This window comes from Balearica regulorum, chromosome 3 (assembly GCF_011004875.1).
Source record: "Balearica regulorum gibbericeps isolate bBalReg1 chromosome 3, bBalReg1.pri, whole genome shotgun sequence".
Taxonomy (NCBI): Eukaryota; Metazoa; Chordata; class Aves; order Gruiformes; family Gruidae; genus Balearica; species Balearica regulorum.
Genome location: NC_046186.1, coordinates 112,999,115 through 113,015,321, shown reverse-complemented (window position 1 = coordinate 113,015,321; position 16,207 = coordinate 112,999,115). Strand labels below are relative to the sequence as shown.

Sequence of the window (16,207 nt, the reverse complement as noted above, 5' to 3'; positions counted from 1 at the left end):
GCGATGGGAAAGGCTTGAGGGGACAGCGATGGCATCAGGCCACTCATTTCTCAACACACCCGCCCTGCAGGCTCAGGCACTAAACACCACCACCACGTTTTCATTTTAAATTGGGGTTTTATTGTCAGTACGGTGGGGTTCAGGTGTCCCCTGTACACTCAGCTGCAGAGCCAGCAGCCACGCCACTGTACCACATCTTGCTGCCCCAGGGAAGGACGAGGCTGTGGCTACGAGCCCACAGGTCAGGGCACGCACTGCTGGCTCTCGGGGAGGCTGGGCCCTTTCGCACCCCCAAAAGACCACTCAGGTCTGCTCTAAACATCCATACAAATACAACACAATTTCACAGTTAGATTACAAACAGCACAGCACGTCCTCTTCAGCTCCTGCTGCCTCCGAGATCACTTCCAGCCCGCGTACAGGACACTGTTGGAGTGGTGCATTGCAGCTACCCTGCCACGGCTCAGTGCAACCACAAAACATTCATTTATCAAAGTGAGATGCATCTGCAGGAAGTGGCACCTAAAACACCATGTAAATGCATTCATCCCAGGCCCTGCATCAACCTTGCCAAGGCACAAATGTCCGTGAGGTCCGATAAGCTGTGCTCGGGGTTTATTTTTGTGGCTGCGCCTTGTTCATCGATCTTACCCTGACCGACTCTAGAACAGTGAAATCCATCATTAGCCCTGTACCCAACTCTTAGGCCTTGCTTATCTAGATCCAGCAAACCTGATGTTGTCTTCCACCATCCATCTCCCAACAGCCAGGGAACCAACATTAGGCTGTAGGCTTTAGCCCTACAGGGCATGTAGGCTCTGATTCATGCCTCTCAGTCCATATCCAGTTTCTAGAGTGCTCCTGAGCTTTGCTAGTTCAGCAAGTGGAAAGCAGAGACGAGACTTCCACGCCGCATTTCAAGGCTGCTGCATGTCAGCAGCACATCTGTGTAAATGCACTGTCTTTGGACGCGCACACACACAAGTTCACCTTCAAACACAGTAGTAGTAAAATAAAAATAATCATCACTGAAAACTGCTGACAAACAGGGAAAACCACCCTGAAATCAGGATGGTAAAGAGTTCCTTCTGGAGTGACCATTTCCTACAGCGACTTCAGTACAGTATAAGCAAATAGTACAGGCAAGTTTCAAAAAGGTGTGTTTTTCTCATAGAGATTATAGATGTCCTGCAGAGTCCTGGTTTTCCTTCAACAATGATCAAGTTTTACAACAAGTTGACTGCAGATGCTGTCAAATCAAGGCTTATTCTTTAGATACTGCACTCTGCACTGTGAAAAAAGAGCTAGGGATGGAAGGGACTTGGAAGGGGGTGGGAGGAAAGGGGCCTAATTTATGATGACCTCCCAAAGGACTCCAGAGGCCAAAAGCAGGCCCTTCAACAGATTCTCCCGTGTTGGGCTTCCAAAAACTGAGATTCCTAAAAGTCATCTTCAAAGAGCTTTAGTACTGGAGTCTATTGAGTGAGTCGATGTAATGAAAAGTGGCTCCCAATGCCCAGCTCGTTTCAACATTGTCAATTTTCCGGGCAAGCTGGGAAAAAAACCCAAACCACACAAGTTAAAACACTCTTTTTAAAACACAATTCTTTGGAGAAGGAGAAGCATGCAAGGTGAATACAGTGCTGAAGGTTATTATAACCGTTTATCACCATCGTGGGGACAGTGTGCCTCCACGCCCCAATTGCAGAGCGTGTGTTGTAGCCAGAAGGCAAATCAAGGACTGAGTGTACTGACTAACGCCTCGGCACCCTCCTGCCCACCCTCCCCAGCAATCCCTTGTGTGCGTCACCTTAAAGACTTGGCTCCTTGGGAAGCCCAGTTCTTGCAGGAGGGATGTGATGTACGTGAGGTCCATGCAGAGGAAAGGGCTGCTTCCAGGGCTGATTTCCATGGTCTTACATACTACGGAGAAAGAAAACAGTGTCCGAATGCGCACTGCAGGCTCAGGCCTAGCATCAGCCCAGCTTCAAAAAGCCTCACATGAATCCATAAAACGCCTCGTCAGTTGAGTTGTGCAATGATGGAACCTGTTACAATGGGGTTGAAATGACATGCGCACATCAGCAGAAGCAGAAAAGCTTTGGCACCACCGGAAGGAAAATCAAGGCATTCTGTCTCTCCCCTAAGACAGCTGAGCTTCTCATACCTCTCCATGAAAGGATGAAAAGGCCCTCCAACCTTTCTTCTATCTTCCTCAAGCCTTTAAAAATCTGAGCAACCTCAGGTGCATTACATTTCTCGAGCATAAACACTCAACAGATGTTGACAAAAACAAAGGGAAAAAGAAAAAGACAACAGAAAAAAAGAAAAGACAAAACCAAAATAAAACCTACTTCCTTTCTCAGGATGAATTACACAAATGGTAGCCCAGAAATGAGAACTGCAACAATTGTTCAGTCACTCATAAAGTTTGCCAAAAAGACCCATGTCAGTTTGATCAAAGCCTGAGTTTGTGGTATTAAGAAAAGAATGTTTACATTTGTAAATCTGTGTAGACAGTTCTCTCTGCAGCTGCTGAAGCGAAAAGCTATGAACCGGTTTTTCCCCTTTTCCGATTAACAATCAAGCATATGAACAAATGTTGAGACAAAAAGAAAAACTAAACCAGATTAGAACAGGTTATGCTAACAGGATGAGAACCTCCACATCTATTTTGAAAGCATGGTTTCAGGACAACTGGCAAGTTTTTTAATAATTCTTGAGAGAGTTTTGAAACACAAACATTACAAGATATGCCTTATGTGGGCTGCAAAAGCAAGAATTAACATAAAAATAGTTGAGATTTTCAGAAATAAGCAGAAATGTTGTTGAGATGCTATGGAGAACTCACTATTTACTTAAAACAAAAAAGCAGGCTTCTTAGCATGTCATACATTCGCCACGTGGGATGAATTTAAACACAATTACTAATGTGTATTTGATTGTATTTTACTCACCATATTTAGCTGCAATTTCAAAGTCACCAACAGTTAAGCTTCCTCCTTTTTCTTTATCTAAAAGAAAAAAAATCCATGGTCTTTTATGGTTTTTGTGTAAAGGCAATTGTAGATTCAAGTCATGAAAGTTGTTTGGAAATCAAACCTTGAGCCACTGAAATCAATGACAAAACTCACACTTGCTTTAAAGGTAAAACTACCTTTAAAAGATTCTTAATGTAGATGGAAAAGCCTCATTTTATGAAGAACTTTTAGCTTTGTTTCCTAAAGAAATACAGTTTACAGACTCTCTCACCTTGTCCCCATGTCGGTGCTGCCCTGCCCTGTGATGCCTGAACACAGTTAATGCCTTTGACCAGACCTGACAGGGCAGTAGTGCTCTCCAACATATTAAATCTGAAATTATTTGTAAAACAAAGTGGCTGAGGAGGGGGTTATGTTTGTCCATACTAGCTTGAGATCTCATCATCTGCTTTCTGCAACTGAACACAATGGCCTTCCGTGCACCAGCATACCGCTGGAAAGGAGATGGGATGCACTCTGAATACATGCGGAATTACCTGAAAATCTTCATTCCATCTAAAAAGGTTAGCAAAGCAAAACACACAGCCCAAGATCACAAGTCTGATTTGCCCAAGAAATTTATTTATCATTATGAGGGCTTTTTTCTATTTTGGATTGTAGAGTTAATCAGACACCAACAATTTCTGAAACACAGGCAGTTTGTTTAAAAACTGTTACCAGAAGTTGCAGGTCCCATTTCACAACCCCACTCCCTTCTCTATAGAAATTCCTCAGTGTTCAATATCCAGTCGAGACCAATGCTGCGCAGCAGTGTAACAGAAGACTAAGTTCCATGACAGTTTAGCAAAGCGTCCTGATGTGTATATGTGTTACCATTCCTTCCACAACTTATCAATTAAAATGAAATGAAAACAGGAGCAAACCTACCGATGAGACCAACCTCTGCTGCACGGTCATAGTAGTAAGAGAAAGCGTAAAAATCCAAGTCCTTCACTTCCTCAGCTTTATGCACTTTTTTATAGAGCATCTTTGCCACTTTGTTAGAACAAGACTCGTACAGAGGCTCACCTAAAAGAAGGCAAAGAAACTCAGCCTATTATAGGCAGAGAGTTAAATATACATAGAATTTATTTAGGATCTGACAGGAAACAGGCTCCTTTTTGCAAAACAGCACTTTGTAAATTCTTACAAGCTCTTCACAGAGAACTGAAATCTGCATCTTCTTCCAGGGGCAACATTTACCATCCTCAGATTGGGACTGAGTATGCAATAGATCAGATATTTATAATTTCAGGCAGAAGGATTCTGAAAGACCTGTTAGGGGATTGCTCAACTCCATCTGCATTACTACTAACAGCTTTATTGACTGGACAGACACACCATGGCAGAAGAGGAAAGAGCTGCAGAATCTCTTTAACAGCACGTCAAGAGGAGGCAGACAGAACAGTAAACAGAGACTCCAATGTCTTTCCAAGAGGCTGAGAGTATATCATTTACTCTGCTAATAGCATGCTGGCCTAGATAGGAAGAGTGATAAATCACTATACCTGCCTTCTGTCCTTTGATTTTGTACACTATCTCAGCATGTTGCCATTCAGATATGAAACCAGGTGGTAAACAAGGGCTGATCAATTCCTCCCCTTCTCCTACTGCAGAAGTAAAACAAAAGCCACCTTAGGGAAAACCATAAGGGGTTAATTTCAGATCCCTTACCCCCAGCCCTGCTCCATACTGTCCCACAGCCTCAGCAAGGCACCTCCAAGCCCCAGTCATGGCCCCACAGGGTTGGTAAGAATCCAGGTCTCCTGGGACCTAGCAATGTCACCTCTTGCATTTGTCTCAAATGCACCTAGCCATGGTGACAGGACTCCACATACCACTCAGGAACCTTGAGCCCAGCGGGAAGGGGACAGACAACTCCTCCCCCCACAACAGGGCTACATAGTCTATGCTCAGAGTATGCCAAGACTTGAGGAGTGCCCATAACTTACAGGGTTTTCCCTCAACTCCTCCTAAAATGGCGAGCCTTGCTGACATCAGCCCGAGTCCCAGGTAACTGCAAAGGGATAAAAGCCTCTGTGAACAACAAACATCCTTCCTCTGACACTCCACTGACACCTTCGCTGGGACACGCCAGTCTCCTCTACATGGTCCCAGCAAAACGGCTCGAGTCAGCAGCTAACGTACGTAAGGGGAACGGTGTGACCACCCACTCTCATATTACCCTTATCCAGAAGGACAATCTCTGAAAAAAGCACAGGCAATAGCTGTCAACTGTAATCTGGCTCTTGAAGAACTGGGAATGCTGAAGGCATCCTTTCTTCTACCCTCCTCAAATGCAGCGCTGCCTCTAACATACAGAACTGACTCCTTTTGGGCCCAAACACACCCCACAGTAAACACCGTTGGGAAGAAGCTGCTTCCCTCTGCCCAAAACACTGGGAGCAGGGGAAGACAGCGAGGAGGAAGGAGCAGCAGAGACAAAGCACTATGAACTGATCGCAAGCCCCATTCTCCATCCCCCTGCGCCGCTTGGGGGTGAGGAGGTAGAACAGTTGGGAGCGAAGCTGAGCTTGGAAAGAAGGGAGAGGTGGAGGGGAGGTGTTTTTATTTTGTTCTTATTTCTCACTATCTTACCATTTAATTGGCAATAAATTAAATTAACTTCCTTAAGTCGAGTCTGTTTTGCCCATGACGGTAAGTGGTAAGTGACTTCCCTGTCTTTATCTTGACTCACAAGCTTTTTGTTCTATTTTCTTCCTCCTGTCCTGTTGATGGAGGGGGAGTGATAGAGCAGCTTGGTGGGCACCTGGAGGGCAGCCACAGTCAATCCACCACAATGACATGGCTCAGGTTTCTCTGCTTCATCCCAGCACTCACGTGCAAAGACCCCACTTCGGCAAAACACCTATATCTCACTGGCTTCATAGAAAGCTTCTGTCTGTACAGTGTGCTCTCTTTCCCACAACTAACCTGTACGAATACAGATTGTAGGTGTTGTTAAACATCTGAAATGAAGTTGTGTGGCCAGCTGGTGATGTCTGGAGAGTTGCCTGGAGGGAGAAAAAGATGTCACTGCAAGGTTTCTGCCAGGCACAGCAAACATCAACAATACGGTCTTCCAAAACATTAGGAAAAATGTGAAACAATCCTAGCATAGTTCAGAGAGAAATGAATTTGCAAGTATTTTGATTTGACCACTGACACACAAGACAACCACAAAACCTGGAGCTAAAATAGTGTCTTCACATGGCAGAGCCTAAACTGATTACATTTCTATTTGTATCCACACCAAATTGGTGTATAAAAGAATTATTTTAATTCAAAAGGAATCCTTATTCCAGCTCTTAACTGCTTTTGTCAAGAGGCTACAGCAACTGCCTCTTCATATGATCTCTACTAGGGAAAACTGTGCAAAATATTATGAAAACCAGGCACACATTAACTTCCTACTCAAGTGAATTCAGCTGTGAACTTCCACAAGCCAGAGGAAAAGGACATCCCCGTGCCTGCCAAGGAACAGAGTGAGGACCAGCCTGTGGTCTGAAGAAATAAAAGGGTAATTATGTAAAGCACTGTGCAGCATCCTCCCCAAGTGCACCAGCACCACTAGCGCGTTCGTGGGGAACAAAGCTCAGGCCACGATGCTATTCATGCTGCTCATATCTTAACACCATCTCTAAGTGCAGAATTTCCACATCCTGGACTCTTCACATCCCTCATAATTCTGCTGTGAGAGCACAGTGTCTGATTAGCCCAGGCTGGGACACTAGATACAGCATCCCAACCCTCTGCTTATGTGCAGCTTTACGAGGAACAGTATCTCTGCTCAGGCCAGAGCCTTATGACTCCACATCCACGGGGCTTCCAGCTCACAGAACACCTATAAAAATGCCGCAACAGGAAGCTGAAAAGACAAACATCAGCACGTATTTTTTACTGCATAATAACAGTTGCTCTCAGCATTCATTTGCAACCGAGTGAACTCAGGAAAACCAGAAAGAAGGATTTGAGAAGGCGTGGTATTGTGTTCTTAAAACCCAATATAGGCCAAATGTTGGACTTGAACTCATTAACAGCATTGCCTTTGAGTTCTTTATTATAAGCAGCACAAACTGAGAGCCAAGGATTAAGGCTCTCGGGCGAACACTGCATTTTCCCCAAAATAAAGCAGCCCTGGCAGATTCTCCACATGCACCACCGACTCACAGAGCTGGAGTAAGAGGACTGACGAAGAGTTGGGAATACCTCCGAGACTGACTACAACAAGGCAGATGTGACCAAGTGACCTCGGTTTTTCTGTCAGTATCATGGCTTCGTGTCACACTGACCAACTCTTGGTCTGTCTCCAAGGGAAACAAATCTGAGCAGTTACTGATTTCTGCACCAGCATTTCCCAACAACATGCATGTTCACATTACCTCGGTGCGGGGAAGGAAGGTGATCTGTGTTGATCCACCACCCAAATCAAGCATCCCTACACTTCTCTTCTGCTGATCATCTAGGCTACCTGAAATGTGTGACAGAACAGAGAAAGCCATGATGGGTGCTGTGAGAAACTGGCTAGGAATAAAACCAGAAGTAGAGTAGTACAGAAAGAGGACAATCTAAGTCCATCTGTCAGTTTCCAGACTAAATTATACTGTCATCTACTGGGCACTTATTTTGGCTTTATCAGGGTGACCTGAAAATCTTCAAGTGACAGAGTTTCTCTTATTTCTCTGGTGGCTGTTCATGTCCTAATTACAGCAGCTTTGGTTACTAGATTCCTAAACATTTTCCAGTGGATGCAAGGACCCTTTTGCAAACTCTACTCTGGTAACCACTTTGTAACACAGAGGAATGTGGTTTTCTTGGCCATCTCTCCCTGATCCCTTAGTGATATTTTGCAGATTCCTATGGCCAAGGGGATGACAAACTGAAAAGAGCTGGCCTAAGAGACTCAGCTGTCTTGGAATTCTTCCTGCTGCCAGCCCAGATCTTTCTTCTCATTTAAATACAGTTCTTCTCCGTTTGGATTCTTCAAATACACCTTTGTGACAAGACTAGTTTGTGCCAAGTACCTCGCTATACCTCACAATAGCTCATGTTTGAAGATCTCTGACCTTTCTGGTATTTCCTGTGAGCATAAAAAGCTTTAGAGCACTTGTCATATTGCTCCACACACTGTGTGTGCTGAGCAGAGTGCTTGGACAGCAGACTGCTTTAATTACTGTCAGAGAGGGCTTCAGCTTAGTTTTTTCTTTACTCTTCAGCTACCCTTTTCTAACTCAGCAGTGTAAACACTTGTGGTATTTCTATGTTATAAATCTGTGAGGAAGTAGCCCAGCACTTTCTTTCACTCTGTGCAGCTGCCAAGCACATCTAGAACATCTGTATTAAAAATTTAGCCAGAGCTAGTAGCAGACTCTAAAAAGGAATAAAATGCTCTGGTACCCTACAAGGAATTGACAGAAAAGCTATATTAAACATCTAGGAAAAGGGATTAAACTCCTCACTCTGTCAAATAAATGGCCAAAATCCTAATGACTTAAATAGGCCAGGCCAAAAACAACTGCTGACTTATTTCCAGATTCTTCTTTCTCCCATTCCACCCCAATGAATGAGCAAATCCCATGCAGGGACAGAAAACAGTATGAATTTCACAGCATTGGTCATATCTTTATGCACATGCTCATGTATACATACCTGTTAAAAAATTTATTGTGATCCAGGCTGAAATACCTAATAAGGAAAAGTTTCAGAAGACGCACTGTTAGATGATACCATTTCATTTTATCTAACAACAGTAACAAATAAGGCAAGCCGTACCAAAAGGTCTTCCTGCTTTAGGATCTGTTTAGCTGGAGGCATTTTCAAGTTTTCTCAAGCAGTTTAACTGCACCATCTAACCAAAATAATACACAAATCACAGCCTGTCATCCAACAAGAGAGACACCAGAGACCACCACTATCCCCCTTTCAAAAATGGAGGAATTCTGATACGAAGTCTCCAAAGCATGTCTAGCTGAGAGCTATGCAAGGACCTTCAAGAAAGGTGAATAGGACTGGCTCGGCTGAGCTCCCTTGACCCACCTTGCCCCAAAGCCAGTGTTTCTACAACTGTCAATGCTGTCAAAACCCAAGATTAGATGCCTTGAACAAAGAGAATGCTCTTCTATACCAGAGCTTATGTGATACTTGGAAGAGAAGCCCCATACATGAAATGCCTGAAGAACTCTGTATTTCACAGGTCAAAAACTTAGGTGAGAAGTCACAAAGGCTTGTCCTTAGCTAAAAGATAAGGAAATGACTGACACTCACATTGTTAATTTTCTAGGAAATCTTCCACTAGTAGGGCTTTTGCTCAATGTCAGGCACTAGACTTTCCTTTTGAATACCAAGAATTTTCATCTCTTCAGTGTTCTAATTTTTCTTATTTTCCTCTAAACATTTTTGTGAGCCACACTGTTTCTGTCCTCTTCCTTGTTTTATAAACCTTTACTCCATAAATTAGATGAATTAGTGGGCTTTATGTTAACAAATTCAAATATTTATCCATGTGGTTAAAACTCAAGACATGCTAGGGAACATGGTCCAGTTCAACCTTTGGCTGAACCAAGACTGTCACTGCTATTAATGATCTTAAAACAAAACAAAAAGAATTACAATGTCTTTCTTCCATTAAGTAGTAAAAAAAGAAACTCATAAACAGCTCCAAACAGCTTCAGCTATTTTAAAGTCTGGTTTCTAAGCAGATTTAAAGCACATTGAAAACACTCAGTTACTTAGAATTTAGACATGTTTCTTCAAATTATTTAAAATCAAGACTGACTCTAGGTTCAGTTCTCAGCATTTTTTGATGAACATCAACTTACTTCAGCACGTATTTTCTTCTCTATATAACATTTTTTCAGATTGAATTCACAATCACACTCATTAGATCTAGCACACCACTCAGAGCTTTGAAAATCAGGACAGAGTTCAGGACTTTAAATTGGAAAACATAGCACTGCCTGAGGCAGGATAAAAACTGTGTCAAACCTGCTGCTCATGGGTTCCCACTACAGTGAGTGGGGACTTGTCACAGTGCAGCAGGAATCTCCAGGATTGCAGAAAGGGTCACCACAAGTCAGCCTACCTTCGTCGCTTCCATTCATTATTGACACGCAGTTGTCCCTCACAAAGAAGGGGGAGGCTTGAAAAATCTCCTTCACCTGTAGTTTGAATAAAAGCTACACTCAGAGAAATCTTTTTACAGCTGGAAAGCAAGGGTTTTTTTAAAATTCCAGTTTTACACAACTTCTCCTTTTCTTGGGCCAGATCCTGACTGCTGCTCACCACTTTGTTTGAAGTTCAAGCATCAGCCTGCACTCTGCTATAAAAGGACAGCAATTCACACACTGGCTCTGCAGTTTGGTGCAGAGACACGGATGGACGTGTGGGTTTTCAAGCATGAAGATTGCTCGGAAATGCCATTAACAAGGGATGGACATGGGTAGGGAAGGGAACCCAGTTTACTCTGCTGCAACTGGCGACTCACAGTATTATATATGCACGGGAGAGGCAGGAGACGGACACCCTGGCTTTCAGGAATGCCCCAGGGAATGGCATTTTTAACAGGAGCGTGTTGGCCGTCAGATGTCCTCTACACTACACCCTACATGAGGCAGCAAAGCCCTAGGTTTCCAGAGCCCTCTAAAGTAACAACTGCAGCAGTTTCAGCTGAAATTCAGTGTGGAAAAGAATGGGCCCGCTTGCAGGCAGCAGAGAACAATACCAACATCGGTTTCAACCACACCACGTATCTTCCTTCCAATTATGGCTCAGAAAAAGAGTACACTTAGTGCACGCTTAATAAATTTTTCCTGCAGCTGTAAAGTCTAGAACATAATATTTTGTTTATTTTTATAATATTTTAAAATATTAAACATATTTTACATGCCTATAAATACCATTTACATTATTTTCAATCAATAGAAAGGAGCAACCTTGCAGCAGCAGGGTGATAACATGACCAATCAAATAGCAGAGTGTTTTTCTCAAAATAGCATGATCAAAACCACCAACAAACATGCCCAGTAAGAACAATCCTGTGGTGACTGTTAGGTGTATCTCATTACACTTGTTGTGGTATGTTATACATCATCTCCAGGCTTATTTGAAGCTGTCATCGTTCCTCTGTGCTTGTACTCACACAATTTCTCCCCCCATGTGAGATCAGGCGGCTCTGCACTGCTTTCAGGGTTAGATGACAGGCATGGCTCACGTACATGAAGATAAAGGACCACACAGAAGGGTCCAAATTTTGCTATAAAATTTCTGGAAAGCAAACTGAAAGACAAGAAATAGTACCTTATCCAGTAACTTCTGAGCTTTCTCTCCTGGCAGCAACCGTAGGCCAGCTGTGGCTTTCAGGACCAGAGGAGTAAACTTCCACAGCTCCATAGGAACTTCCTTCTTTGCCACCTCCAGAAGCTCTTTTATTCCCTGGCCACTCTGTGAGCAGAGAAAGAACAAAAACCAGCATCTTACAAACTTGTTAGATTTGCCTTTCTTGGAAGGGCAAGAGGGTGATCAGAGGTATGATTCACTGTAAATGTGGAACAGAGACAAGTGAATACGACAAGTGGTTAGCGTGAGACCTGATGGAATTAATGGGGATTATCCAGCAACAGGTCAAAAACAAACAGGAAGAATCACTTTTTCAAATAGTGACATAGAACTCTCTGCCACTGAATGTTTTGGCTACAAAAGGCAGTATGATGACAAATCCTTGGAAAAAAAAAAAGGCCTTTGGAGCCATTAAAACACTATGAGCTGGGTGTAAGTCTGGCTCAGGAAATCCCTAAATCCCTGCAAGCCAGAAGGTAAGGGAGATGGGAGAGAAGTCACTTAGTACTTGGCCTGTTTTTCAGACTATTTCCCTGAGAATCCAATTCCAGTCACTTTTGGAGAAGACTCTGCTCCAATTCAACACAGCTCTTTTGTCATGTTCTTAAGTGCATCAAAATTCTTAAGGCAGAGACAGGAAAAACATCCACTGTGCTTAATTAACAACATCACTGAGCAGAACTAGATGCATTCTGTTCCTTGCACCTCTGCGTGTTAACCAACTTTTACTGTGAGCTTGTATCATTTGGAGACACTTCCCTGACACTGTTCCTGAGACAGTTCAGCATACTGTACCACAGCAAGATGTGATTTGCAGGGTGTATCAAGAACAGGAGGTTTTGGTGCACGTACTTTTACAGTAACAGAAACAAAAATTACCTTTTCGACATCATCTGCATATGCGGATAGACCTGGCTTCAGTGCTTTAAACGTCTCATGGGTTAATTTGGGAGTCTCTGTTCAAAAGCAGTATTCCAAAATAAGTAATGGTGTAAATAATTTTGCATACACAAAAAGAAAATAATTTTACAAATTACATCATTATGTGTTAATGGAAGTCAACTGAAGCTTCTGTCTAATGAACCATCAACAGCCACCCAAACTTTAAATACAGCCCTTGCTATGGAATTAGCTCCCGAGAAAACCATTTTTAAAAGTCATGATTGTTTTTCAGGTGCTGGTGTCCACTATGCACATAATTTTCATGCACATGGACTGTTGTTCAACACCTTTGGTGGTTGAGCCTTACGCTAGCCCATTCTGCAAACCTAAGGTGCTTCCCACAGGCCAATCACACCATACACGACACTGCTAATCCTCAAAAGCATCCTCAGATCACCTACTAACAACATCCACAACGGTTCTTGCATTTTTAAGAGTTTCACAAACAGAAGCCGACAACACTTAAACAAATGAAGCTTACAACTCCAGAGGAAAACTGGAGCTTTTTGGTACACTTCTGTCTTGCTTCTCAGCAATACTTTCTGTCCAGATGCAAGACACAGCAATTTTAATCAAACAGTGAAGTTCTCCAATTTAAATCCAACGCTGAAGCCAAGGATGCACTAAACCAGACAATGCAGAGAGAAGCAGCTTGCTGCCAGGAACTGGAAACAGCCAACAACCTCATGGTGAAAATTTGGGGGAATAAGGCACTTTGAACTTACAATCCTCTCTTCTACCAAGCAGTGTGATGAAAAACTGCTCCTCTTCAAGGCACCATTCTAAAGGTATAGCTGCTATTTAGTTCACATTCTGACCTTACAGCATTTTCTCCTTGTTCCATGTTTTTGTAATTTCATCCAAACCCACATGCTTGAATCATAATATACTTCCTGACGGCTCCCTAGAAAGAGCTGAAGTTTGTTCAAGTAATCCCTAGAAAAGAATCATCAATAATCTGCTCCATATGTTATGGAAGAATTAGTCTATCATGCAATGAGAAGGCCATACCTTTTGGCTGCTGTGTAAATTTAAAAATATGGACACGAGTTCCTGTGCTGCCTGCGTCAAACATAATTCCATAAAAAACCGAGAGATCTGTGGTCAGTGCCTGATGGTTCAGTTTTTCTCCTCTGCTTTCAGCAACTCCTTCTGTTGATACCACAACTGGTTTGGAATCCAAGTGCCATTTTATGTATGCAACATAAATAGCTATGCATGCCAAAATCCCAAAAGCGAAGAACCGCTTTGATATCTTCATGGCTTCCATTTATTAGATGTTTGGTTTCTTCCCTTCATCAAATGTTTTCTTTCTTGTCTTTCACACAGAACGGGTGGTTCCCACATCACTCCTATATCCAACAGAAAAGAAAAGATATGTTCCATTTTCTAAACTTGCTGAAAGGATCTAAGAGTATGATGGATGTTTGATAAGGGACTTACAGGAGTAAACTTGACTTGAGCATTAGTTAAATACGTAACTGTTAGTTGGTTTAGATCTGTGATAAGAAAGTTGGGCACAATAGTCAGAGTAAGCAGTAAGTCACTGCACCAAACAGCCTGGTAAAAAAACTTACATGCAGGGAGCAACAGATCACTGCTGGCAAGTAAAAGGATTTAAGCCTGCAGCTCCTTCAGCATTTGGAGTAAGACTGAGCTATCAGCTACGGTCTTCAGTGTTCAAATCTATCTTAACTATCCCAGGGAAACTTGCAGTTAAATGCAAGTTAAATTTATTCCAGCAGGATAGTGTAGAATCCTGCATTCAAAAAGCTGGGATTCACCCATGAATCCCTTGTAAAACCAGACCTAGCAGCAAAATCCCTCTCCCCCCATGTTGCTTGTCCTAACCATCAAATGCCTCCATGGCTGCTGCATGCCTATGAGACCACACATGACTGTCCCAACAGTTCGGAAAGAACATATCCATCCTCCTTCAGCACGTTACTGAGATCTACAGCTAATTTTAAGACATGAAGTTACATAAATCTTCTTTTCCCCATTGCTACTGAGGCCTAAGAAGGAAGGAGAGCTCAGAAAAACTAAATACAGTAACTGAGGTGGGAAGTGACCTCAAGAGCTCTCTCATCCAACCTCCCGCTCAAGGCATTGGCAGCTATGGGGACCCACCATGTTGCTCAGGGCTCTATCCAAATGCATCTTGAAAACCTCCAAGGATGGAGGTCCCACAACCTCTCTGGGCAACCCAAATCATTTGCAGTTATCTTTGTTAGTTCCTGGATGGTGAATGACGTTCCAGAAGACTGGACAATGACAATTTAAAATCAGTGTTTAAAAGGCAAGAAGGAAGATCCAGGGAATCAGAGTGCTGCCCCCACCCCAGCTCCAATACCAGGAAAGAAACCACAGCAAAGCACAACGCAAGACATCTACAAGCACCCACATGACATCATCCAGATGATTAAAAAAACAGTCAGTGGTGATTTACAGGGAACAAATTACATTATACCTTTCTTTTTTTTGATAGTGTAATGAAGAAGAGAAAGCAAACCAGTTGATGAAGATGACTTAAGCAGGGTTTTGACACATATGCAATCTGTTGATGATACAAATTCAGGAGATGTACAGAGGGAGTGAGGGGGAGGAATTTATATTCAAGGTGATTATGGTATATTGGCAAAACCAGGTAAGACAAAATTTTATAAAAATGGAGAAAAGCAAAACCACAGCCACGAATACACATGAAGAATAGATCAACATATGGATAAAGGAACTCTAGGCTGTCATGAAACAGAAATTAGGGAGATGGCATTGCAAAAAAAAAAAAAAAAAAAAAAAAAGAAAAGACAAAGATGTAGGTGGCAATTACTGCACATATACAGGGTGATCACTCTGATCTTCCTGGTGCCAGAAAGGCCTCAAGTGCAGCTACACGAGAACTACAAACATGTCACGGGAGGAAAGCAGCAGGAACTGGACGATCCTTTGAGGAGACAGAAGCCTCCGGCGCGGGAAAGGGGAGGCTGGAAGATGAGGGGGGTGGAGGCGCAGCAGTCTGCCAGCATAACCCCCCACCCCATTTTCCTGAAGAGAATCGGCACTAACTCTTCCCTGCCTTTATCGGGGGACACTGAGATTTGCTGCAAGGGCAAAGCTTTCCGCCTGCGCGGCCGAGGAACCCTGCGAGAGCCGGGTGCCGGGACGGTGCCCGCCGCGGCACATGCCGGCGGGGAGCCCGGGCCTGCGCGGCCCCGGCACGGCCTCTCAGCGCGGACGGCACGGCACGGCACGGCACGGCACGGCACGGCACGGCACGGCCCAACCCAACCCGCCGGGCGCCCGCCCGCCCGCCACCACCGCGCACCCCTCACACACAGATCCCCGTGCCCACACCCTCCGCGCCCACGGCCGCCGGTACGCGGCACAACTCCTGGCCAGACCCACCACCCGCACTCACGCTGCCGCCGGCCCAGCCATGGCGACGCCGCTGCCCCGCCCCGCGGGTGGCCGCCGCTCCCACTGCGCAGGCGCGGTGCGGGCCGGTGCGGGTGGGCTGCGCCGCGTCCGCGTCCCGCTCGCAGAAGGGTTGTGCCCGGTGCCCGGTCCCCGGCGGGGGCGATAGTGGCGGGGGTTGCGCCGTGAGGAGAGGCCGGGGCTGCTCCGCAAGGCCAAGCGGAGCCCCTCAGTGGTGGCGCCCCGGGGAAAATGTGCTTAAAACCGGGCAAAACGCCACAGAGCTAGAGAGTGTGAGGAAAAGGTGTGAGGGAAACAGCCCCCGAGGTGAGAGAAGGAGCGGGGAGGAGGTGCCGGGCAGAGGCTGCTCCGCAGAGGGCAGCTGTGGAGCAGGCCGGGGCCTGTAGCCCTGGGGTAAGGTCACCCAAGAGATGGCCGGCAGGACTGCTACTGCTGGGCACCTTCTGCTCCCCAGGTGAGATCCAGCCCTGGCAAGA

The 16,207-nt window shown here is 44.5% G+C and overlaps 1 protein-coding gene across 1 annotated transcript; it reads right to left on the bottom strand.

Annotated features, from left to right (window-relative positions):
• Positions 1 to 97: 97 nt before the first annotated feature.
• ENTPD6 (ectonucleoside triphosphate diphosphohydrolase 6) lies at positions 98 to 13,672 on the bottom strand. Its single transcript, XM_010297637.2, has 13 exons — positions 13,308 to 13,672; positions 12,234 to 12,310; positions 11,316 to 11,459; positions 10,102 to 10,177; positions 8,670 to 8,705; positions 7,403 to 7,491; positions 5,955 to 6,034; positions 4,973 to 5,037; positions 4,529 to 4,630; positions 3,909 to 4,049; positions 2,958 to 3,014; positions 1,811 to 1,923; positions 98 to 1,552 (listed from the first exon to the last, which is right to left on the bottom strand). Exons 1-13 carry the CDS (start codon positions 13,564 to 13,566, stop codon positions 1,463 to 1,465), a joined length of 1,329 nt encoding a protein of 442 aa, XP_010295939.2. The 5' UTR covers positions 13,567 to 13,672; the 3' UTR covers positions 98 to 1,462.
• Positions 13,673 to 16,207: the final 2,535 nt, after the last annotated feature.